Raw genomic sequence first — 27441 nt, forward strand, 5'->3', positions numbered from 1 at the left:
TTTTTATAGGTCCATGATTACATGCACATATTAATAAAAGGTTACTTAATTAAATATTAAGTAAGTATCAATGTTTTTATTGCGAACGCGATGGAGGACTGTTGTGGACGCCCTCTGCCCCATCTAGGGGACATAGGACCATAAGTCAAAGTAAGTCAATGTTTTTATTAAGATTCGAAAGTTTATTGATTAATTAGAAAGTAGTTGAATGTTTTGTTAATTAAAAAGCTCTTTGACTGTCTGTTTAATTAAATAACGAAAGGTGCGCTTTCATTTCGATATTGACTTCGACTTCCAAGGGATAAGCATAACATTTGGCTTCAAAAATGATAAAGTAAACTTATTTTCCTGTCCATTTATGAATATGCATGCAAATGGCACCTGTTTTTAATAATTTAATCCCAACCGCAAAAAGGCACGTCTACCACCATCACTGATAATAAACTCGGAATATAAACCTCTCGATTACTCGTTAAACTTCTCGTATCGGCACGTAATTACCTTTATCTTTACCGAATAATGAAGTGACGATTGTAGAAGCCACTCTCGTTCAAACTGCTCGAGTTACTCCACTCAATCGGTTTTAAATGAAATGAGTTAGATAGTCCGTAATAATGCATTCCGATTTGATAGTATGCAGCGAAAATTATGCAAATGCGCGGTTAATGTTAATATCGGACGACTGTCGGACTACGTAATGAGAGCATCAAGTCTGATTATAAAAGTCTGGTCCGCTTGATTTCCAAGTCAGATCTTAAAAGCAATTACAAAGTATTATTCATTCCGGCCGTGGCGCACCGAACGGCAGCATTCGTGTGGTGGATGCGAAGAAAATTGCACTAACTAATGATCATATCGTTTCGTGAATACAAATTCAGGTCTTTCAGCGGTCAGCACGGCCTATTACCGCCGCGTTAGACCCGGCAAATTGAAATGGCGTTATGATTTATAGCAGGACTTCACGGACCTGCATTACCGACGGCTTCCTACGAACGTGACGTGAAACTGAATACCACAAATTAAAATTGAAAGAGTTCAAAGGGAACCTTTCAACGTGCTGGAAATAGTTGGGCGATGAAAAGCGCAATTTTTCTGCGAGGGCCGCTATCTCGACACTTGTACAACATTGTCATAAACAATTTTATTTATCTGGATTATGTAAAAATAGTTAAAAACTTGTGCAACATGTGAGATATTGATGTAAGTGTTTTATAAATACATATAGGTATTGGGTACTTCCTTCCATATTTCTGAACTCCAAAGTTTCAGAAACTGGCCAAGTGTATAATGTGCTCTGAAAATGAGAAAAAAACTAAACAAGGAAATAATAAAAGAAAGTATTTCTATGCCACAACAAAAATGTTTACGGCGGCTTTAAAAATAAACGATTAAGCAGCAAGTTTTTTGGCCTATACATATCTGTGAACCATTGTAACCTGATAAACCTACTAATAATAAACCCGACTGACCAAATTCACACATTTCACAACATTCCCGTTCCACGAAATCAAGAGATACCTTTTCCCTGAAACGTTTATGCAGCATTCATGGCATTTCACTTTTCCGCATAACGCTGTAATATAATAACATGGACGTGTGTAAATTTCTTCAGTTCCGAATTAAATGCCGGTCCGTAAATGGGGCATTCGTATGAAAATGCTCTCGTTGCCTAAAAAGCTTGGAATACGAAGCTGGCTGGAGCTGTTAGTTTAAAAGTCATATTTAGCTAATTACGTAGCGGTCTGCGGTCGCCCGGTTGTCGGCTGGCGCGCTCCCCGAGAATTCCGATTTATTCTGTTTTACTCCCAAATTTTGCACCACTCAATAAAATTGTAAAAAGAATTTTATTGAGTGGTTTCAATTTTAGTTTTGGTGCTAATTTTAATCCGGATTTATCCCTTTTTAGTTTTTTGTCTCATTTATTAATTTGTGTGGAACTTTTGGCAAGATTTTTTAAAATAAGTACTTATTCTGTTTTCATGTATTGATTAATGAATAAAATAGATAGGTACTTTTAACAGCACGTTTATTATTAATTATTTACTTAAAAGTAATGATTTTACGTGAGTCTTAGATTCTAAGATTTTTGAAAATTTACGACGAATTAACAAACTGAATTAAAAATAGCACGAAACAAGAAATTAGGCGGAGAATGTGGGACGATAACGGAACAAGGATTCCGCTCTCAACTGTGCAAAATATTATGGCATCTGCCTACAAGCGAAATGAACCAGTGGTGACATTTGCTGGAATATTCGGGTTTTCAATTATGTTTTACGCCGCAGAACATAGTCACATACGATCTCTAAGCATGATTGCATTGTTCCACAAATGCTCTTTGTTTAACAACGTCTGTGGAAATGAACCTCGAATTTTCGTCATATTGGGCACATAATTACTACGTCTTGGTACATCTTGCTGGGAATTATTAACAAGACACGTGCCATATTTGTAACGAATTTTCGGCTAATCTAGCGTGGTTTTCCTCTCTCCTTATAATAATTGTCGTGCCCTAAAGGGCCCATAATGTTCTAATTTTAAGTTCATGGTGGATGCAATAAACGATTAAGTAATACTCGTACACTTCAAAACTCTATTCTACATTAGACTGTCTTTCATTGGTTGAATAATAATTATTGCGATCAATTATTAGATACTTGAAACAAGTTTTAATTGTTAACTGTAAGGAAAATCATTATATCTAGTTTCGGAGACATTTTGGTTTGAAATGAATAATTTTTTTCTCAAATGACTACAGTTTATTTTATAGTACGCAATAGAACAATTTAAACTGCAAAAATAAGACCTGATATCACGCATACCGGGCGTGCTGCGTGCTACGTATAATTATAAATATACAGGGTGTGTCGTAAATAGTAGTCCAAAGCAAAGGGGTCGATACACTGTACACTGAAGTACACGTATTTAAAAAAAATCGAGATTGTTAAAAAAAAGTTTTTTAAATTGTTACCTTGCGTTACAAATTTTATTACATTTATGTATTAACTAAGTATTCCAATCTTTTTTTTACAAACTGAATTTTAATAAACAAGTTTGTTTCGAAATTCAATACTAACTAAATACTAACAAATCGGTAGACTTTATCTCTACTTTTTGAACAACCTTTAACATAATATATTTTTTTAAACACTGGTAGGTATGTGGTACCTCAGTGTACAGTGTATCGACCCTTTTGCTTTGGACCACTATTTACCCCACACCCTGTATGTACCTTTATTCGTGTCGGTCGTTACAGTATTCGTTGTGTCGCCACGTGTGTAGTGTCCGGCGCCGGTCTGTGGAGGAAAAGTCTCCATTTTAACGACACTCCTTGCGCTCTTCCTCGAAAAATTCCTCCAAAGAATAAATTGAATACAGTTCGGTGTTTTTTACTTGTAGTTTAAGACGGAGACATGTTTTTTCTGTTATTTATGGCGCTGCTTTTCTTTATGAGAATTTTTCGCAGTCTCTCAATTTTCGTTATAAAGGAAGACTCTGACGTTATCTTTTAAAGATTGAAAAGATATACCTACTTTGGATGAAGAAAATTACCAAAACATTGCTTTGAAGAATTGGTTAAAGGATTTTATGTCGAAATACTTACTCGAAAACGAAAATAAAAAGGTTTTAGTTTGTTAATTTTCAAATATAAATAAGGGATTAAATCTATATAGATACGTCGACTATTCTATGTATAGTAGGAAAAGTCCTTTTCTCCTATTATACAAGTAGTTATACACGCCTGTGCCTTCTCATTCTGGGAGAACCTGGCGCAAATTATGTCGAGTCCCGGGTTCGTAATAGGTAGGATTAGGGGAACCAATAGTCCTTTGATTTTTCTTTACAAAACCCCGTACGAATCAAAATACCTTCACATTCCTGCAATGTAGACAGAAATTTAGGGGATCCTATTATCTAAAGCCATTCCGATCGGATTAGATGAAAGTTAAACTTAATTTTTGTCTAGCAAAGTATACAAAATGTACTGACTGCTTTTGGGGAATTTTCGTAACAATGACATTCTAAGGCTGAGTTGCACCATCTTACTTTAACTATAACAAACATCAAAAATCTGTCAAACTCCATACAAAATACACTGGTTATCGTTATAGTTACGGTCAAAGTAAGATGGTGCAACCCAACCTAAAGGCCCAATACTTATTTTTAAAGCGAATACATAATTATTAATATATCAACAGAATATGTAGTAGCCAGTGTTATTAATCTAAAAGAGACAGTAGTAGGTACTACACACTACACACAGAAAAGTCATCATCATCATTCATCATCATTTCAACCATAGGACGTCCACTGCTGAACATAGGCCTCCCCCAATGATTACCATGTTTATCAATTGGTAGCGGCTTACATAGCATAGCATAGCGGCCACAGGCAATTTATTTAATTTCATTTCGTTTCATTGGAATTTAATTTTCTACAAGTAGTAGCCTTCTCTAAGTCCAGCACTTTGATAGTTTAAGAGGACGTACTTAAAGACACTTCAGTTTATTAAAAGTGACCGACCAAATAATACACTTGAAAATATTTCGCCTTTTACAACCTTCATAAAACTGTGCTTATCGATTTTATGACACAATTCTTAGAGCACTTTACATACTGATCATATTTTACATACAAATGTGTGTACGAATAAGTGCTGTCTCTAAGTGTTTTTATTACTGTTCTCACTTCACTTATTTTTTAAGTGAGTTCACAGGACCAATAAAAGGACTTTTCTAGACTTTATAGAGTGGCTTGTTAAGATAAAAATAGCTATTGAATAGCGATAGAATATTGAAAAGGAATTATTTTGAGCGTAAATATTGGTGAATTTATAGACAAAATATCGGTAACCATAACAATAATTCCTTCTTAAAACCAAAGGTATTTTTAAAGTTAACATCTTACCTAACCAAACAATCCATTAAGGTTACTCACTTAATACAATATTAACCGTGGTTTATCTTAACATCGAGGGGCGAACTTAAATCCGTCGGTTTTCCTTGGTATCAGACTGGTTAGCTAAACATTGACGGAAAGGCTTAAACGAGATCGATATCGCCCGTCGGCCCCTCGTTACAAACAGACTTAATAAATTGATTTTAGATAAACAAAGCTGCTGCCCCAAAACAGCCCACTTCACTGAAATAATGCCTCCCATGCGATTGTTCGAGCCTCGCTCTTCGTCTAAAGAAATTCATGAACAAACTGTATTTGAATATTTGCAGTCTTAAGGCGCGCACACATTAGGGAAGACCAAGGAGAGTTAATAGAGGAGAGTAGTGACAATGCCGATTTTTTGGCGCGTTTTTAACTCAAGTCTCAAGCTAACAAAACACGCTACTGTGAGCTCGCTAATAGACTGCTGATAGTAGTTAATAGATTCATAAAAATCGACAATATCACAACTCTCCCCGCTCTGCCCTACGGTGGGGCGTTAATTTTTTGCGTCGTGCTTTCTATCAGGCACGATAAGTGTGCGCTGGTTTGTGCTAATACGAATGCTCGCGTACAACCCGATCGAGTTAAATGCGCACCTGGCAGCCGTAATGTTACATCGACGCTCTGGTACGGACGGGGCGAACGCGGGTGAGTGCGAAAGAAAGTCGCATTCCAACGAGGTGCGCTTAACTCGATCGGATTGTACAACTACATACTTACTTCTTGATCGTCCCATCTATAATGTGGGTATACCTTTACGCACTCGCTGGAAGTGTTTATTTTGATAATGTTTGCGCAGAGTGGGTTGTTCCAAGTACGGGCTTTATTATGCTTCTGCGCAAGTGCGCATACCGCATGAACTTTTTCGCACATTTGCTTTTCTTGCAATAACGGTAGTTTGAAACTACAGTTCGTATCTTATTATAGTAAGAAAATTACATATGTATGAAGACTTGTTGAGTTGCGAAATAAAACTAGCTCTGTCATAAGTTGAATTAAAATGCGACTCGAGAAACCTTCTGCGGCTGTAAACAACGTAAACATGTTAGAGCGGTCCAGTTTATTCTTAAAAATAACAAAAAGTTATTCTTATGACGATCACCTAGGAGCTTTTGTTTAAATACTATTGATTGATTAGGTAATTATTGTTGGCATTATTCTTAGTCGCAAAATACAACGTGGTAGGAAAGGTTTTATATCCGTTACTCGAGATTGTATTGATGGGTCACTACGGCCCTAGTATAAACCGCCATTCGCGCCTCGAAATCTTAAAATATGTACATGAGAGTATATAAACAATATTGAAATAGATTCAGGACTAGATACTTTGCAGTGTCTAAGTTCTGTGTTTTAGTTATTTACTTACGATAGTAGAAGTAAATATTCATAGTCACGTACAGTTTACATTATCCCAGATGGCTACTTAGATATTTCGATGCGCACCCCGAATAGCTTTTTATTTACTCGCCACCTCCTACCGACATTTATTTGACGTTAATCTACGGAACCCCTAAATGGAGGAGATCGTAAATTATTTGATCTTAAGCCTCCAATGGCATTTAATGACCCATAAAATGAACTCAGATTACGGAATTGTTTGTAGTTGTTGTAATTACAAATATCAGTGAATCAGCAGTGAATTAATTGATAAGAACAGTGAACGCCTCCGGTTAAATTAACAACGGATTGAGTTTAAACGAATCAATTAAGTAGTTTCGTTAATTAGTAGCTTTATCGTTAGTTTATTGTTGTTTTTATGGGAAATGTTTCAATTAAAGAAACTTTAAATAGCAATACATTGTCAGATAAAAATAGTCTTACCTATTTACGTAATGTCGTCAGTCAATGTCAAATTATGGAGCTAAATGGAGTAATAGTACCTAGATAAAAATTGAAAACTTATTATGTAAATGGTTCCACAAATAAAAGATTAGGATAGTTAAAAAAAGTTTTCAAGAACTTTTTTATAAGTGGAAGTTTGTATTCGAAAGTGAATAGTCATTAGGTGTCAAGTTATTTTACTATTCCAAAACACATTTGACGATTGTTTTTATGTTGCAGGTAAAGAAATCCCGTTACAGTGGGTAAGTAGTAACAGCACTGCGGCAAATCAATTGTCATAATACTAAGGCTGGGTTGCACCATCTCTCTTGATCTTTAACAAACGTCAAAAGTCTGTCAAACTCCATACAAAAAAGACCGCTTATCGTTATAGATACTGTTAAAGTTAGGTGGTGCAACTCAGCCTAAGTCATTCGATACTCAATTGTTTAAGCCTGAACAAATAAAATAAACCGCAAAGATTTTTCTTATTGTAAACTGATTCAAGAATCAACGTGCCGTCCTCGCAAGTGTCTAGGGAAGTGGGAACTGTTATTACAAGGGAATTTATGGGTTGAATTGCCCCTCAGCTCCGAGTTGGCAGTAAACAACAATACTGAACTTACACGGTTTGCCGTCTAATGTCTTGCTGAAAACTGACTACTTTCTTCAAGTTTTGAAAGATCGATCGTTTTATAGTGAAGGAAATTGTGTTACTTTAACAAATTATACTGTTTTAATTAAAATTACAAATTTTGATTAGGGCAAAAAAATAAGAAGGCTGCTGCTGAAGGTTTTTTAACAGCATATAAACTCATTATAATTATATTCTGTTAAACTTAAGGTAACTTTTTCACAGCCTATAGAAAAACCTAACTTTTCAGTAAGCTTTTGTTTCCTATGAAAACCAATTGAAAAATTCTTAGCTATTAACTTGGATTTAGTGACCTAGTACATTTTTCACAACATTGTTTTTACAACTATCCAGGGAAACAGGGGTTTAATAAGTATAAACTGTAACTTCATACTGTGGGACCTGTAACAGCGGAGAGCGGAAGCCATAGAAAATCGCATTTAGTTGGCACTTCGCTAATCTTTTTATTGAATTCATGAACTATACCACTCTATGTGTTGCTTGTAATATTAGGGAATATTGTTCGTTCATTCGTTTCAGCCAAATGAAATCCACTGCTGGACAAAGGCCTCCCCCAAGGTTTTCCACAATGAACGGTCCTGCGCTGCCCGCATCCAGGTAATATTGTAATTAAGTTGAAATTGTGACTTCAGTTGTTAGAAATTCTTCTATCTTTTTAGGACATTCATCAAATTGGTTCAGTGGTTTAGGCGTAAATTAAGGCAACAGACAGGTGCAGTTTGCTTTCGTATTATTATGTATAGTTCCTAACGTTCATTCTCTGACTGTATCTGCCAAAGTCAACGTACCATTCCGCTGCTACAGGCTAGTGTAAGCCCGCCCTAAGTTCCAAGTTCCCGTAAACAACAATATCCAACTTATCCGATGTTTGTGCCGGCCTAATGTGACGCGCGGAGAAAGAAAGAAATCCTCTGGAAATTTGTGTAACGCACCCTGTTATGAGAGTTTATACCCTACTTTGTCCAACTTTTGCTCATTTCGCGTTAATGTTACACCGTATCATTTTGTGGAGAGCTTTTAAATAATTCGCTGTAAAATGACGCGCCAATTTTAAAGCCTGTGGAAAAATGGGAAACGCATACTGTGTAATGGAAATAAAAATAATATAAAAGTGCTTAATTGTGTAGGTCTAATGAATAGGTACGTTTTGGAAGGTTGTATTTAAAAAAGCTGGATTATTGTCACGACTCATAATAATTAAGTAGGTATGTATACGAGTCATGAAAGTTGATTTTGTTTTGTGATCGTTTTGTTTGCGAATTGAAAATCCTTTAAATGTAATGACTTTTTACTTTGCATGGTGACTTTATAAAATGAAATTGTAATTAAATTTAATGTTAATGTGTTGGTTCACCTTCGCCCACTAATACAATAATTGAGGCTAAGCAAAAAGTATTATAGGTCGCGGACAAACAACTAAACGGAACACATGTGTATCGAAACACACCATAACGTTTACACTATTTTAATCCTTTACTGGAACAAAAACATGTTTAACTGTAACTAGGCACGCCATAAAATAATTAGCGATTCTAATTCTTTGCGGAATGTCCACGCGACATTTTATAAATTTGCCTGTCGTTTAAATAAGTAGTGTTTATTTGCCTTTTGTTTTGTTGATTTGAACTTGTTGAAATGTCACTTATTAAAAAAATTTGTCTAATAAATCTTTATTTAGTACAAAAAATACTTATTTTAGTGATCTTTCGACAGGTCTACTTAGAACTTAGAGGCTTAAAATGGACTAAGATATTTTTTGCTTTCAATCTTTCTGTGGGTTGTTTACTTTGTCTTTTTTCCACTTTAATAATTTCAAAGATTTGTTTAAGATACCTTAAATGAAGCAGATCTTATAGTGATGAGGTAAGAAATATTTAGTCATATAAGTAACTCTATCAATATGATGTGAAAGTTGGTATTGGCGAACATGCGATTAACGGTAGGTACTAGCTAGTGGCATCCTCGAGATTTCCAATTCAATACATGCTAATACACGTAAGATTTATGAACTAATATCAAGCGGCGGAGTAATAACTTATAGCCGATTGGGATAATGAAAACCGCTTCGAAATTAATAAACTTACGGGAAATCGTACGAAAACGTCTGGCGTGATCCGTGCCATTTCACGTGCATTCATTAACTGAGTATGATCGATAGTCGAGGAGAGCGGCACCGCTAGATCATTACTGATATACGAATGGCGCCTGCGGTTCGAAAACGCCCTTCTGCCAGTTATTAATTGCCCCACGAACAAAAGCAAATGACTCGGTAGAGGTGATCCTACGAGGGCGGGTCGGCGTTATCCATTCACCCGGTGTAGACGTCCCCGAAGAGAAATGTTCATTCACGATAGGAGAATTTATGCCTTTGATTTACGCGGGAGTTTTCACGCCGCGTCCTAGGCGCCGGAGTCGCCATAAATAGAGAAGGGTCGCGGGCTGACGTTTCGTTATTATAGCGTGTTACAAGCGCGTCTCACGCCATTCAACGTCTATCGACCGCACTGGATTGATATAGGAAACGGAACGTATTTACATATTGAGCCGCGAAGCAGAAAGGGTAAGGAGGCGACTTTCACTTTATTAGGACTAGTGTTTTTATCCACAGCTGGGCTATAACTTGTGTTACGAGGCACTACGGCCTACTTTATTATGATTGGGTGTACTTTATTTTCGATTACGAATGACGGGTAGGTTTGACTCGTTTATGTTTTCATTTAAAAGTTCCATCGGCTACATTATTTAAGCCAATTTTCTTCTACCGTGTTTGAGTTGTCACAACCCTAGTGTTAGACTTAATGAACCTCCACAAACGCCTGACATGGCTAATCGGACTAACGGCTTGACGTGTCCTCATAAGCACGGAATGCATTTCTATTTCGGACAATCAGGTCGTTTCAAGCATAGCTAGCTAAGAGCAACTTAAATAGTGGTATAATGGTAAAGTGATGTGTTTTCTACTTAACTGAAAATCGAACCCAGAACTCGAGAAAGTCTCACTCTCACACCATAGAAGCGTTAGCCTACAACCACGAAGAAAACAGCTCGAAATACCGAGCAGACTTTGAAATAGAAAATGAAGTAGATAACAGGAATTTCATCGCGAAAACATCTCGCAACACATTCTTGTATTATTCCGCGGCGTTGAAACCGCGGCATACATATTAATTCAGCGCCGAGCAAGAAGCTCAAAAAATATATAACGTTGTTGTCGTCACATTGTTTGGTCGGCATTGCAGCAGTTAGGTAGTTTTATCTCACACAATTTCAATTTTTCATCTGCAGCTGTCAGCCCGACGCCGGGAGATAAGTAACGTCCGCGCTCGTCCCGGCGCAAAACTTTGTTCCCGCCAGTTTGCGCGCTCCACTTCCTTTTATAAACTTTTTGTATGAGCCCCTGCCCGAGATATCGATAATTCTTACAATTTGTGCACGTATTCAATCGATATGAAGCGATTGATATCGCACTCGAAGGAAACTTGCAGCGGTTTCTTACGCTACCTCATTGAATTATTCTATTGAAATCGGAACCAATTGCTACTGATTCAATAGCGGGAAGTAATATAAAATGACGAAGCGAATTCAACTTTAATTGAATATGACTTTTTCAAAGTAGGTATGTATTTAGGTATTTACCTAAAGGAAATATGTGAGATGAGAAAAACTAGGTATTGGTTTAACGCAAAGCAAAGCAAGAAAGGGTTTTGAAAAATCACATTTTTTCAGCTTAGTTGAAATATATTTTCCAAAATTGGTAATCCTAGCAATATACCTACTTACCCCCAATTTGATTATAAAAATAAAGCAATCGTAATGCTATTCCATTTATTTTTGATGAGGGATTTGTATCAGGATTAATTTCAGAATGTAATTCGTTATATTCGTTAAAACCAAATATAATTCCAGACATTAATATCAGTTTCGGTATCAAGTTAGCTATAAAAAATTTACATAGGTTAGTAGGTACGATATATTTTACATATTCAGCAACAAACCGGCTTAAAATTTCTAATGAGTTAACTGAGTTATGGTTACTTATACCCTCAATGCCTAATAAATCGATACGAAGCCATCTTAGTCCCAAGACTTACATGTTGGAAGGTCTTCAGGAGCTCCGATATTAGTTTAGTTTCTCGAATTATTCAGCCTGGTTGTACACATAAACATGATTTATTGTCTATACATTGAGTTTATGTACCGTATGAAGAATGCGTTAAGTTTATTTTGTTATTAGACAATTCTTTATTAAAGTAAAAATATTTAAAGCTTTATAAATCAACCAAATGAAAAAATAGGAAATTAATCTGCTGATAGGATCAAGGAAGCATTTGCAGAAATAAAAGCAAGACCATTCATTTAAGAGTTTTGCGAGCAATTTTTCTTAGACTGAGTTGCACCTCCTCATTTTAACCGTGAATATAACCATAACCGGTGTTTTAATGTGGAGTTTGACAGACTTTTGACGTTTGTTAAAGTTAAACTATGATGGCAACCCAGCCTTAGTGTTCAAGGATATAAAGGACGCAAACACAAGTATGGGCCAATCACCGTAAACAAGCGACTCTACCACTTAAAACACAAAAATAAAAACAAACTAATCCCATGAGTTTTATATCGACTGACTTCATTTGTTAAGTTGGTTAAGTAAGAATCAATACTTCATCAATATCTCGTTAACTGGAAATTGGATGACAGATAACAAATAAATCTTCATTAAAATGATAACGAAATTTAATCAACAACGACGCAAGCCTGGCGTTCCCTATTTTAAAAACTTCGGACGATTTCGTTTGAAGGCTGTCTACCTGTTTGCTTAGTGTAATTTCACGGGCAGTTAATTAAGAAGGCTCTTAGTTTAACTTGGTAGAACTTTTACACCGATAACAACATAAATGAAAACTCGGTTGGATTTGGGCGAAGTGTGGCAGTGACAGAGGCGGGACGCAGGGCGGGCGGGGCGTTCGGGCAGTCGCCAGTATGCGCCGAACGTTCGAAGCGAGGCTACGTCGCGAGGACGTCTTGCGGCTCGCGATCGCGACTCTACCGGACTGTTTCGACTCGAACTTTGAGAAATCTTAATGTAACCGATCATGGGGACTTACACCCTACTCGGGACAGTTACAACTGTGCTCTGTGTATGTGAAGTTCCTCGTATGTGCTGAAGGTGTCTTTTCCGTTTGTATGGGTGCCTGGTTACGGACGACGTGGTCTGTCACCCACTTTCGATGATTAGTTCGTGTCAATTGAACCATGCCCTGGTTAACTGATTTACTGTGATGCTATTTATGTTGGAAGTTGGAGACTACTTAATTGATTAAATATAGTAAAATTTTGTTAAATAATTATATCGTCAATACAAGTTTTCTTAAAATAATTGAGAAGGTTATCAGTCTCAAATGCACAGCAAATCATCATAAGTACATTTTATTTTAATTTACACGCTTAATTAAAATAATTGTTACAAAATCACAGTTCAAATAATATAAATACTTTAATAGGTAGGTCAAAATAAAAATAGATGTTTAAGGAAAACACCACAAAATTTACTGAGACCAAAATAGAACCCCTTATTGTTTACCACAATGAAAACTGTCAGTGATACCTAACACAAAAAGTGTAACGTCCAAACCTAATTTTTTATTCGTCTACTATCATTACTACCATTGCTCTCGACTAGGTATATCTTCTTCATACAGCCTCCAAAGCTGCACAACCGCAAGTCGTATGACTAAGCCAGTAGAGCTGAGAATAAACAGAATCCTAAATGATCGTTTAAATGTAGTGCAGTTCTATCTTCTCGGAGACGATCAACCAAGCGGTTAGTGTGACGTGACAAGCGCCTATGTCGCTCTGCGTGCCGCCAGTCACGCGACCAATAAAGCTTTTATAGAGGTCCTTCAATTATCCGAGACCAGGGTTGATGGTTTGTGTACTGCTGCAACGCAAGCTGAGGTTGTGGTCTCGAATCTCGCAGTCACATGTTGTGATGATCATGAGCGAGTTCGATGTGTAAGATTCAAATTCTTTATTAGTATGTTTCACTTTCCATCAGGTGAGATGCAGGATAAGAGCTCCTTCGCTGTACATAGCAAAAAATGTAGTCAATTTTCAGGGCACTCATACACGTATGGTTTAGTTTTCACACTGAATTATTAATTTAGGCTGTGCTTAATTTGTGGCTCGGTAATTAATGGAACAGTTTATTACAAGTCTTACACTTAAGTACATTTTAAATGTCGGTTTTGGGTCCCGTCACTACTTCTAACTGAATGAACGCGAAAGCTTCAACATTATTATCAAACAAACCTTAAGACTTCTATTTACCTTATATGTTTGTTAATCTTATGCCCGTTTTCACCATCAAACCCTAGTTTTTAAGTGACACCTATGAAAAAAATCCTGTTATGTGTTACCTTAAATCTCACTTAAAAATTAGGGATTGATGGTGAAAACGGGCATAACATACTTCTACTGTAACACACGTCAGAATTTCGCTCGTATATAAAATCTCTTACGAACTCTTGACCCCGCGTCAGCCGATAGCAGTGAGTGATGAGGCCGACACTTACTCTTGTAGATGCGGTAGAAAATATTTACCCTATTTTTGTATTGGCAAAGCTATTTTTGGGTTGACATGTCTATTTAGTTTTGCTATAAAGAAAGTATTCAAAGATTCTTTACTTATGAAATGTACACCGATATGAAAATGAACGCAAATGTTATCCCTACTGAAAAACAATAACGTTTTAAATGTTACGTATTTAAATAAAGCGGAAAGACAACTTCATTCATCCATGTACTCGTATGTATTGGAAGTATTGAAATTCAATATTGAAATTGACTTTATAATTTTTGCTACGACTCTCTTACACTCTGTACTTAGTTGATCGCTACAAAATCATAAAATACGATTCGATGCAGAGGTTGAAAACAAGGCTGCACGCTGTAGGCCGCGAGTTTGTTAAATATGTAGAGCACTAGTTAAAAATTTTTAAACAATTAAAACTGACTAATGACTTCTTAGGCTGAGTTGCACCACCTAACTTTAACAAACGTCAAAAATCTGTCAAACTCCATACAAAAAGCACCGGTTATCGTCATAGTTACGGTCAAAGTTGGGTGGTGCAACTCAGCCTTAGGGTTGATTTTTCATTTATTGCCCTATTGACAGTTGGAAAAAAGTGAACGCGTGCGTCTAACGGTTGAAAAATCAGCCATATAACTAGCAAACTTCTGTCAAAGTTAATTTAAATTTTCACCAAATTATTCAATCAGGACTCCAGAAGTCCGAGGGTGTCTTAACTATTCGATGAATCATCTTGTAACAACATAAGCCCTCGCAATCCCTACCGCTCAGGCTTTCCAAATAAACCGACCCTGAACCTACGAAGTTACAGTTACTAACTTCTCACCCACTGTTAGTAACTTTGCTGTTGCTCTTATCAAATCGATTTACAATGTGCGTTGGTTATATTAATCACTAGGGTTTAACCGCGGACTTAGCCTCGTTTATAATTTGCAGCCTTTCTCGTACTTATTGTCTTAATAATGGAACATAATAAAAAACTGCTCAATTGATTTAGCCCTTCTCAAGGGATGCTTCGTCATCCTTGTGGCTACCCGTACATGTCGGCAGATTTTTATTAAGATACCAAGATTTCGACCGTATATACTTACGCTTTGAACGCGTATGTTCATCCGACCTTAAAAAACAAAAGAGATTCCTCATTTAGTGAAAAGTAAATCTTCGAATTGCCTGACCCACTTCGCTACGCTACGCCTACAGTATCAGACTTAAAAACAAAGTGCCATTCTACGTCACTCACACCGCCGAACAAAGGCTTAAAATTAATCAGCCAACTTTCTCCATTACCAGCCCTATTATTATATTTGACTGACACGCGGAAACATTAGACAACACATTATTTTATTAACGCGAGCACAAAACAGACAGCACGATATTCAGGCACCGGCTAATTATAACGCGAAAATAATACCATTACGGCTCTGCCCAGAGGGATGGTTACGTAAATTCTCACATTCAAACAGCAAGTTTATTAGCTTTGTTTGTCTTCGCAATGGCAAATCCCTCCACAGTAGTCCCAGCTGCTTTTGACTTTACACTCCTGAATTATTTCTATCAAAACTTCACCAAAATACGCCTTAAGCGTAGTTAAAGCTACATAATTACATGAGGTAACTACGTTTATTAGTAGAAACAATACACTGCGTGCTCTCACGGAAAGTTTTGTTTCATAACAAAGTTTAATATTCAATTAGAGACGTAGTTTTCAGACTAATGAGTCCGCTGCCACTGAGAGCCGAAATTTACTTTTTGAATGTTTTTGCACCTTCAATTCGAGGTAAATGTGATTTATTAGACGAGCCGTTGGAAAACTTTCCGTATTTTTAGTACAAAGTTAGATAAGTACTTAAACAAAAAACATTTACCTACATTTTTGCTTGGTTCAAAATTTTCATAAACTCTGTCTCCTCACCTGATGATAGGTGAATTGATACGTGATGGTGAGTTCTAACAGGGGTTGTATTTATAATTCACTAACTCGGTATAATATATAATACCTATTTAACTGAGTTTTAAAGACACCCTAATTTTAGAAGAGTAGGAAGACCGACGCTCTTGCTAATCTTGACATTGTTTTCGCATTTAAGTAATAAGTTTTCATGAAAATTACACTCTTTCATATTTCATACTTAGAGCCCGCTCTGTCATTGTCAAGGGAACATGTTTTAGACACAGACATCGTGAATTTGTCCCAGTGTAAAATATTTTCATCCATTAAAGAGGTAGGCACTATAATTGCCTAAATTCACTGTACTCCAATACCTCTACCTGCTGAAAACTGTTTCAGAACCCCAAGAGTATCATTTGTGTTTAATTTCATTCATTCATCATTGTATTTGAGTATCGAAATCAATTCAAAAGTTCCAAATCTCTTAGTTTATTTGAGTTAAAATATTCTACTTAGGTACTTTCTTTGGAGTGAATAGAATGGTAAATTAGAATTTTCAATCACTATTTTACAACTTTACGGATACTATAATAATGTAGTCCTTTGAGTGTTTCTTTTGAAACAAAGTGAATAGGGTTTTATTTTTACTATAGACACTTTAAAATTTACATCATCAATATAGCCCTTTGAATTGGTAAATTGAGACAATAAAAACAACTTGTAATATAAACATTTGACTCATCATATTGTCTGTGAACAGGCGCTGCTTTCGGGGACTGGTCAATCCAAGTTATTCAAATTTATTAATGCGAGTCATTTCTACTAGTATTTAAGTATCTTAATCTGTAAGTCTAGATATTAGCACGTTACTACCATGTTTAATATGCCACGCAATTTTGTATACCTACCCATTCTTATAAGATACACCATACAAGAATGCGTGGTAAATTCAGTGAACTGCTCCTGAATCAAATGTAGCTACTACTGCTTTTTCTTTTTATTTATATTAACCGGCAGACAGTGGTGACTGAGTTTGTTGCGGCGCTTCTTCTCAGCACTTGCCAAATGTTGGTCTCGAAGCGCTGGTAGGGTAAAAAGATTATGAGACATGTAGAGGCTCCTTAAGAGCAAAATGACGATTTGTAAGAACTATTTATTAGTCTAAACAAATAAAGAAATGTTGACTTTGACTTTGACTTACAATTCAAATTTACAAAATGTATAAAATATATTTTACAAAAGCTCTGAAACTTCGGTAGTAAATTTTCGAAATCGTCCAGATAAGCGAAACGTACAGTACCTAGTCCAGTTTTACGTAACAGTTTCACACAATACAGAGACTGTATGAGGTTACTTAAACGTTCCAGCTATTTGCATACATTCACACACCGGTGGCGGTATGCCCGGCTGGAATATGGCGGCTTCATACAACTGGCGCTGGTCGTAACGTTCACTCCGACTAGTAGGATGACTAGTTAACTTAGGTGTAACTTCTTGTCGTGTGTTGAAATTTATGACGGTTTTATGTTAACAAGTTGGTAGTGATTGATGGTTCAACAATATTTTTGCCGGTAGAACAAGGACTCTCCGAGTCATGATTGAGGTTTTTAGCACATTTTAGGAGTGAGGTGCCTAAGCCTATACTTTTGTGTTTAAATAAAAGATAACAATATGCTAACAGCAATTTTCAAATCTTAAAAACTATAATGAAACATATTGTGAAAATGTGTGACATTCTGAAGAAATGATTTGAAAAATAAAAACTGTATTACGTCGATGTGAAAACTTGAAATATAGTTTCAAACTGAGTAAAAAAGAAGTCCCTATTCAATCGAAGGAATCACGACCTTTGGGAAAAAAAACAGTAGGTAGTCTAAAAGATTCTTTGCTCTATTTGCTATATCTTATTCACCATACGCCAGTTTGACGACGAACCGCTCTAGAGTAATTCCGTCTAATAACAACAGCTCGATATGGTCGCGTGCATTGTACAGTTGTGGATGGAAGTTCTCGCCGCGTGTTAGTAGATGCGGATTGAATTTAATAAGACTCTGCATTGTAGGTACGAGTACGTGAGGTCGTGCGAGAGAAGTCAACTTGGCTTGTCCTCAGTGAAATTAGTGTTTAAGTCAGAAAACAGACGCTTATTTTTATGAAAATAACATAGCCATCCTTCTGGTGCACAGTCGGGTAAAAATTAAAATGACTGAAAGCCATAGTACCTAGAAGGACTAAAACCTTCAGAGCTCATAGTTGTGGACAATTATTACTGCACGGCAAGTTGTCGCTATTTTCATTGGTAGAAACGAATTAATGCTATGATCTCTACAATATCGTTGATTTTTTAAGATAAGTTAAATAGTCATACTTATTCGTATTTTATCCACGTGCATGTATTAAGTTTCTTCAAGGAGCAATGCAAACAAAAAGCGATTCATTTTCTTGAATGAAATTTCCATAAAGAGCAATGTTAAGAAAAACCATTCATTTTCTTAAATTTCCTGCTTTCTAACACGAAATAAATAGTATACCCCCAAGGTATACCCTCATCTAACACAACCGGTGTGCAATGCAATAACTACCCCCGTCATACGCAACGCGTCTAGCAATCATAACGACCGTCTGTTCTTGAGCCGCTTTTCATAGGACCCCTTAAAGGCACATAAAATATAACCGGCACATTATGTAGGTACATAAACGACGTAGGCAAAAAACTCCGTACACTTTTATCTTTAGTTTAGTGTCATGAGTGTGCTGATGCCAAGGGACGGTAACGTTAAGTCAACAGAGGGTGGGGTTTGCTATATGAAGGCGCCTTAAGTATAGGAAGTTTTTAGTCTCCCTACATTTATAATATTAGAAGAGAATTCAAACAAAGTTATAACCTAGTGGTAAACTTCATTTTATGAAACACAGATGTAAGAAAGTTTAGATCATTTGAAAATGAATTTCAATCAATCAACTTCGATCAACTTAGGGAAGCGTGTTAAAATAATTGCTCAAACTGTTTACCACTGCTGGAATTTGTTAAGTTGTAATCGAACTCTCATAAGATGTTTGATTTTAATTGTTTTTTTTTATCCACTACGAGGAAGCTCTTGATCTGTATCTCACCTGATGGTAAGTGATGATCAGGCCGAAGGTGGAAGCGAGCTTCACTCGGAATCTTCAACCACCTAGGCTAGGAACTGGCTGTCTTACCTCTAACTGCCGGAATACAACAATGCTGGTTAATTTGATTGAATTGATTGTTAAGTCTTTGTGCAAGTCAGAAGTTTTCAAGCCAAAATATTTATAGATACATGAAAACTGCTAACGACAAATGGTTAGGCGTTTAGAAACCTACTTCAACTTTAATTTTCCCTTAACCACCCACCAGTGAGCGACTAAAAGTGCTGAGACTTACAAACATACGTGTACAGTAAATTGCGCCTTCATTGAACACATGAAAGTGCCCTTTTTATGGGCTCGGTCGGCAAAGGGTGGTTCACCCCACGAGTCTGACGAACGCAATCCATTACCTGTTGATAATTATCGTAAAACGTACCTACTTACTTGGCCAGCGCGTGAAATCACATGTCACACGAGGTTCAGTTATGCACGTCAATTATATTAATGGGTACCTTTAATGTCCATAGATGGCGCTATTTCGTTTTTAAGTCGCGCTTGTAATTATAATTTAGTCATAATTTATTTTGTTCTTGGTAAAGAACAAATTCGCAATAAAAGTTGTAGCCAGCAAATACCACTAATAGCATTTGATTGAATTAACTGAATGTGTAATATGGTCATTCTCCGGATCTGGATTATTTTGTTGATTACCCCGACCTTTTTTATTTTTGAATTTAGAGTAAGTTTAGGTAAAACATTTCAAAATAGATATTATTACGAGCATATTTTTTATATTGGCCCATCTGTAGCAAGCAGGAATAAAAAGTTATGCGACATCAAAATTTTCATGGTCGGGGTAATCAAAGTTGGGAGTCAGAGTAATCAAAAATAAAACAAAATATTTTATTTTCTAAGGTTTTTTTTAAGTTATGGTAAAAAAAATGTTATTATAACTAGCCATTTGTTATTTTGGTGTATAAACGACAATATTGTAAAGTTTCAACAAAATCTGTTAAGTAGTTGTTGCGTAAAAGAGTAAAAAACATACATATACATTATACATATAATATTAGTGACTCAATGTCCTATGTCTCCTATATGGGACAGAAGGCGTCCACAACAGTCCTCCATCGCATTCGGTCTTGAGCTTCGCGTTTGATCTCGCTCCAAGTCTTAACAGTGCGCCGCTATGTTTTTTTGGTGCGACCACGTTTGCATTTTCCCTGGGGGTTCCAATCTAGAGCCTGCTTGGGGATGTGATCGGGGTCCCTTCGGAGAATGTGGCCGATCCAGTTTCACTTGCAGCGATTGAAGTTATTCTGCTGAACGATCGGTATTTCGTGGCAGCGTTCCAAAAGTTCGTCGTTTGAAGATTTTGGAGAATTCGGCGAAGACAGCGGCTGAAGAAGATCTGCAGCTGGTGCGAGATAACCTTAGTGACCTTCCACGTTTCACGCCCGCCCATAGAGCAGAACTGGTTTGACGTTGGACCCGAATATTTTGATCTTGCTTGGGTCAATTTCCGTGACTGCCATACGGCTCGAAGTTGTGCGAAGGTAGCTCTGGCCTTGGCAATGCGCGAAGTGATGTCCTCTTCGGTACCTCCAGGCTCTGAAACGATGCTCCCGAGGTAAGTGAAATTGTGGACTCGTTGTCGTTGGACATCCTCTGCACCAACGGTGTGCAATTCCTCACTCCAGATCGCATCTCTTGGGTCTTCCGGTACTGATACCCTTGCTTTACCCTTTTTTCGGCACAATAATTAGAAGCCCTTATGCCAGTCGTCTGGGACTTCCTCTTCCATCCAGATGTTTTCAAAGACAGGTATCAGGACGTAAATGACGGAGTTTACATCGGCTTACAGCATTTCAGCGGTGATAAGGTCGAGTTCGGGGGTCTTGCCAATTTTGAGGGATAATATTATGTATTAATAAGAGATTTCATTTTAGTAAAGGGTAATTTTGCTTATTAAACGTTATTTAGTTAATCATTCATTAGTAAAATTACAGTATTATTGATTACTCGGTGACAAAAGTCGGGGTAATCAAGGTCGGGGTAGTCAAAAAATTAAGGTTTATCCTGAGCCCTGCCCAATCTGTAAGTTGAATCCCATATGTTTTAATACACAAAAATGCTGTTACATGGACCATTATTCCTGTACATTCTCAAGAACTTTCCATGTAAAGAAACCTAAAAAAACAGGATAGAGTAAATCAATCGTGCACTGAACCAAGGTCGGGGTAATCATATTCTTATCTCGATAACTCCGAAATCCTGCGACGAGTTGCATTACCGATCACCTCGGCACGCAGGCCACCACTAAAGGTTCACGGGGGAGGATAGAGCTCGTTTCTAAATTGCGTAGCTAGGGACGTAGGCGCACATTAGCGACGTGTCGGGGTAATCACGGTTAACGCCCGGACACAACTTCAAATAGTTATTTTACAAAACCTTTTAGTGTTATAGTTATATCGTATTTAATTTATCAATGTTTATTTAATCAGTAATCGATTACATAAGCATTGAAAGCGGTAATAATATCGGATTAATTTATACGAGCAAATTTGTTCTGAAATCGGGAGCGCGGACACGTCGTGGTAATCAATTTTTGACGACTTACGATTTTTTTTAAATTACTTAATTAACTATTATTAACTATCTCTGTGGTTTAACAACAAGAACCAAAGTTATATTATTAGATAAAAATATTTGTTACTAAAATATTATGATATTCGGGTACTTTTTGGCCCCAGACACGTGATTTTTTTGGCCGATGGAATGACCCAATAGCACGTGATATAAAAAAGTATGTACAATTATTAATGTAATGGCACAGACAAATATAAATTTAAATTATGTTAAGACCACACTATTGAATGTGTAGGTGTAGAAGACCTTATCCCCATTATCATAGAGCATTTGTCATATAATTTAGTATAAGTATGTTACTTAGTAGCCATTGACCCGAAGTTTCATTGCTGTAATCTTGTGCTTATAACCAATAAACTGCAAATAAGCTTTCAATAATCCACACTTTGTTTTTCTTTATTATTATTTCCAAAATTTAAATATTCACGATTTGTAAAATATACCTACTATCTACGTTCGTTATTTTTTGTATCGACCTCGTTCAATTTAATTTGTAATCTCATTTTAGAATTAGAAATATGTTTAATTTAACTATAAAAATTCTTTGATTTAGCAAAGAATTAGGTTAAAATCTGTAACTAATGTTAGAAATACGAACGTAACTCTATCTTATTTCAAGCTTAATCCACTAATCCAAATGTATCTGTTTTCACGCCTGAAGCACTTTTGGTTCATAATATAAACAGGACGGGGAAGGATTAGCTATCCTTTGTCACATAAAAAATTCTAAAAGTACCTAAATAAAATACATAATGACAGCTTATATAAGAAAACCGATTCATAAAGATTCATAGCTATAGCTAAAAAGTGATACTTAAAAAACAATGAAAGCATACACTTTCAAGGAAATGGCGACAATAGTCCTTAACTTCAACTGCCCGCGCCGTCACAATCCACAACTTGCTGAGCCCCAACTTTTATGTAATGACTTTTGTTTGTTTTTAATTTAATTAATTGGGACGGATTATCCTAGCTATCGCAGGGATTCACAGAAACTTTGTTATCGACTTCGTCGAAAGGTCAACGATCCATTATTAATGCGTCAAACTTTTGTAGAGCCAGCACAACTGATTTAACAATACTATGACAAGGGATATAATTAAGTCAGAGGACTCTCTCCGTCGCTAACTCGCTCAACATTCTTACCCGAGTCGCGTAATCAACTTACATGACTTTCATGTGTCAAAATCAGGGAAATAAATAAGGTTAATTTAACTTAGGAAAGTTTATTTACACACGTCGTTACTTCTTTGTCTACCTTCCCCGATATAGGGCAAGCGGGCGGGCGCTTGTTCTAATATAAAAGATAAATACCACTGTCGAACAAGAGCGGTAATTGAGATAAACAGATGTGTATTCTACTATATAACTTTCTGCCTCCGAGTGTAGCGCGTAACAAAATCAACTTAGTTTGTCTATCAACTTAACTCGTCTTGCCTCCCTCGATCCGTTTTGATTCACGCATGACGCAACCTAGTTGTTGCGATATGATATCTTTGAGCAAAGTGACACTTAACATAATAGCATCACAGCAGGTCAATGTGGTTATCAGAAAATCATTCTCATTTCCGTGCAGGGTTAATGATGTCCGCGGTGGAGCCTAAGCTCAAATGAGGCGATTAAGCTTTGAAGATGAACAGGCCGGGCTACGATTACACCGTGCCTGCATCCACCACATATTACGCGAGCAATAGCCGGCCTCCGCAGTACGAGCGCGGCTACGGGCAACTCACGGCCGGGCCCGTTTACAGCCCTTCCTCGCACCCCCTGTCCAATTACGCCGATGTGTACGAGGGCAATAATGACACCACGCTCCGCGCGGAGGAACGGCACTGGTACCTAGAGAACCACAAAAATGTGCAACCAACTTACGAGGTCAACCACGACGTTATATCTCAAGATGCCAAAATTAAAAAAGAGGAGGAGAAGAAAAGTGAAGTGCCGGTGCGGAGGGCAGAGTCGACGCAGGCCCGGCAGAGGAGGAAAGAGGACCGATGCTCCTGCGAGTGCTGGCCTACCACAGATAACACGGCTGCGCAGGATAGTACAGGGAATGAAACGTCGAGATCGCTTTCGGGGGTTGATATGGTGGCCTCGTATGGCGTGTATGGGAATCCTCAAGATGACGATAGTTCGGGATTTGCTAGGTTATCTGAAAAGAGTGCTATGTACGGACAAGGGAGCGAGGCTCCAGTGCAGGGTGTTATAGTCAATCAGCAGGGGAACAGTGCCGTGGTGCGTGCTGCGAGCGCGTCTGAGGGCGGCTGCAGCAGGTGTTGCGGGCTGACTCCAAGCGCCCCTGCCGCTAACTCCGAGGACTACTGCTGGATCCACTACTGCAGACCTGCCCTGATTGTTTTGCTGCTGCTGTTTTTTCTAGTCTTGTTGGGCGTTTCAACAGGGTTCTTATTGACAAATAATTGTGAGTATTGGCACCTTTTTGACTACCTATTTTTTGTCGTAAGTTACTTTTTCGTTTCGTTTACAATATTTTATCCCATCAAAAACAATACTTGTCAAAAAAACCAAGTCTCGCAACTCAGTTGTTCTACGGTAAAAAGTTGGGAGATCCATGTAATACCAAGTCCAGGCCAGGAAATCTTTAACGTTTTACATAAATTATTGACTTGGCCATCGCATGAAAACACGTGTAAATAAAATTATTTAGTGCGATGGCCAAGTCAATAATTTGGGTTTTTTGACAAGTATTGTTTTTGATGGGATCTCATTTCTTTTTGTATTTTGTAGACAGCGGTTATGTATCTAGAAAACTGGACCGAAATTGAAAAATTTTACTCGACTTGGCGGTTCCACTACCGTGCCCCCAAATATTTTAGTTTTCCCTTGATTCATACACCAAACACTACTTATATTCCAAATTTGAAGCTTCTAGGTCTGCTAGAAGTGCCTTAGAATTTTGATGATCGGTGAGTCAGTCAGTCAGTCAGTCAGTCAGTCAGTCAGTCAGTGAGTGACAAAATTAAGTAACTTTGACCCGTTATAATTCTTAAACTACTGGTTCAAATTGAATGAAATTTGAAATATACCGTGTCTTTACAATGCCTGCATAGCTAATGAAAATTCAGCCTTCTAGTTTTATCCACAACGAAGTTACAGGCGGTCGAAAATGGCCTGAATTGCTTCGAGAAAAGGATGGTACGGCCGTGCTCGACTTGGTGGGGGCACTGCCGTGCCCCCAGATATACATCATTTTTTGACTAATGGCCAGCCCATTAGTTGGAAAATATTTTAACAAAAGTAAAAAAATAAATCTCAGTCACCTGGTAAGGAAAGGAGCAATGACATAAATTATGCACGGAATAGCTTAATACTGTAGAGTGTAGTCTAGGGTAAAAGGCGGTTTTGGAATTTTCGAATCCACCTCTAATGTGAGTAATTCTGTCGTTTCGTTCCAAGGATATAATTTACTTATGTGACATGCGATTGTTTTTTTTAACAAGCCAATTAAAATAAAGATATTTTGATTTTCGAACGTAAAACAAAAGCATTTGAATATACCTACTAAAACACTTGCTTCAAAAGATACCTAACCGTTATTATATTGGCCAAAGCCAACTAAGCACTTGGCCAAACAGCATCGAATATTCCATTGCGCTACACCGTCGGCGGAGGGTGATTCTGCACGGTGATTAATTCGATCATCGGCAGCGATTCGATAAAGCCAGTCGGCGGAGGGAAAGCCGTTTGGCACACACCTGCCTAGATGGCGCCACTAATTCTCCTTTTAGATTACCTTTTTTCTGCCCTCTTTCTGGATGAGACCGGCGAAGTTGATGCAACTTGACTTTTGCAGGTACGGTGTTTTCGATTGATAATTTTATAGGGGAAAACTTTTCCCAGAAAAGGCTTATGACGGATTGTGGTTCTTATTTAGGGGTGAATAAATGAATGGTAGATCAATTCGATCTGCACGAGTAATTAGCTGGCGCGGTTTACCTTCTTTGGCGGGTAAAAAACTAAAAATTTGTTTTTTTCAAATATAAAATTAGCTAGGTATCAGATGGTAAATAGAGGTTCTACTCCAGGTTATAACTGTCAGGCTCTGTAGCATTTGCAGCCTTTTATCAACACATTATTTAGCCTCTAAGTACTTATTCTCGCTCGGAAAGCACATTAAGCTGTCAGCCCGATACGAGTCATAATATCAAATGACAATTGCGTCTAATAAAGCCCGACAGAAGTTGAGAATTACTCCACTTTTTGCGACAGAAAAAGAATTGGTGAAAGAGATGGATAGAGATCAAAATCGTTATGCAGTCTACCGATTTCCACGTATCGAATATTTCGATTAGCGCCACCGTTTCATGAAGCAGTTAATTTGATCATTGCGGGCTGTGGTTGATGTGGGATAAGCTGGTATCGAGAAGTTAAAGACGTCTGTGCAATTCTGCGGGAATACGGACTTAGTTCACTGGCTTATAGTTCTTACCTTTGATAAAAGTGTTTTATAATACTTAGAAGCTTTATTTACGTTTCTGTGTATCAATCATTATATTTCATAGAAAATAATATTTAAGTACCTATGTTATGTACGAAATTTATCAAAAGTATTTTAGATGTCCGATTCAACAGATAATGTTTAGATGCTTCAAAATTAATTTGAAATATTATTCAATAACATTTTTTGTTGTAAAAAATGATTTAAAAATTGTTTATATCGTTCATACAAAAAACACGCCTGGACCTTTAGAATACTTTAAACAGCCTTCAAGGCTGTCAATCATTAAAGATTGAATGGTTAGTCGCTGATTGTAAAATCCCATTCATATCTCTATCCGAAGAAAAAATCTTAGCCCAAGTAACCAAAACCGATTCCAGTTCACGTCAAGCACGCGAGTCACTAGCCCGACTCGGGTCTTCGGCGATTAATTCGATCATTGCCCGCGTTAGTGGCAAAGCCATCGATAAAGGTAACGCCGCCGGCACACACTGCCACTTCCCCGGAACTTCTGAACTAAGCGCTGGAACTCGCTTAGGGAAAAATGTATCGGGGTAAGAAGGTACCGTCAATATGATAAAAGTATTGTTGGAGGTTTAAATTTTATACAACGCCATCTAGTGTCCAAATAACAAAGGTTTTCTTAAATCGACACAAAGTTAGGTGTCTACTGTTAATTACAACACCTAGATTACAGTTACAAGTATCTATGTTTATTCACACATATCGAACTCGTGACCTCCAGCGCTTATAATAAAGTTAAATTTATTTAATGTAAACTAAAGCCCAAGCTAAATATTTCAGTATCGATGAACGTAGACACATTAATATTATGAATATTTCAACAAGCTTAACTTTTAGTGACTTTCAGAATGTATTGTTTCTTTTGAACTTGAATTAGATATTGATTGATTAAGCCTTTCAGTTCATGAATAATATTTTTAAAGTTAGAGCTGAAAATGTCATTTAAACGACTCAATGTTCACTAAACTGATCAGCGATGATAGCACTTTGAATTGCTTTTGTAACTGACTTTACTTAGTGGCTTCATAGCCGATTTAACTAAAATTAAAATTTACTTGCAAACATTACTTTCTTGCTAATGGAGATGAATTGGGATAAAAGTTTTAGACAACCCTCTAGGTAGGTACAGTTGACACATCAAACTATACTTTTAGTTACAAAATAGCACTTATTACGACTGAATAAAGTAAGATATCGCAATGTTAAGCTTTAAGTGTTTGTCCTTATTTTATAGGTAAACGAAAAATAAGCAAAAAAGTCCCAAAGCGTCGACTCTATTTTGTTTTGAGCTCTTCTAGTCCTAGTAC

At 37.1% G+C, this 27441-nt stretch overlaps 2 protein-coding genes across 3 annotated transcripts in view; both read left to right on the top strand.

Annotated features, from left to right (window-relative positions):
- The window catches only part of LOC135072035 (agrin-like), a 224014-nt gene that overhangs the window by 138014 nt on the left and 58559 nt on the right, over window positions 1–27441 (top strand). The window lies entirely within an intron of this gene.
- On the top strand, window positions 12429–25456 carry LOC135076741 (uncharacterized). The gene is made up of 3 exons (XM_063971165.1): window positions 12429–12581; window positions 23228–24073; window positions 25401–25456. The coding sequence occupies exons 2-3, from the start codon at window positions 23284–23286 to the stop codon at window positions 25454–25456; spliced, it is 846 nt and encodes a 281-aa protein (XP_063827235.1). The 5' UTR covers window positions 12429–12581; window positions 23228–23283.

The sequence above is a fragment of the Ostrinia nubilalis genome, chromosome 1 (genome assembly GCF_963855985.1).
Source record: "Ostrinia nubilalis chromosome 1, ilOstNubi1.1, whole genome shotgun sequence".
Classification (NCBI taxonomy): domain Eukaryota; kingdom Metazoa; phylum Arthropoda; class Insecta; order Lepidoptera; family Crambidae; genus Ostrinia; species Ostrinia nubilalis.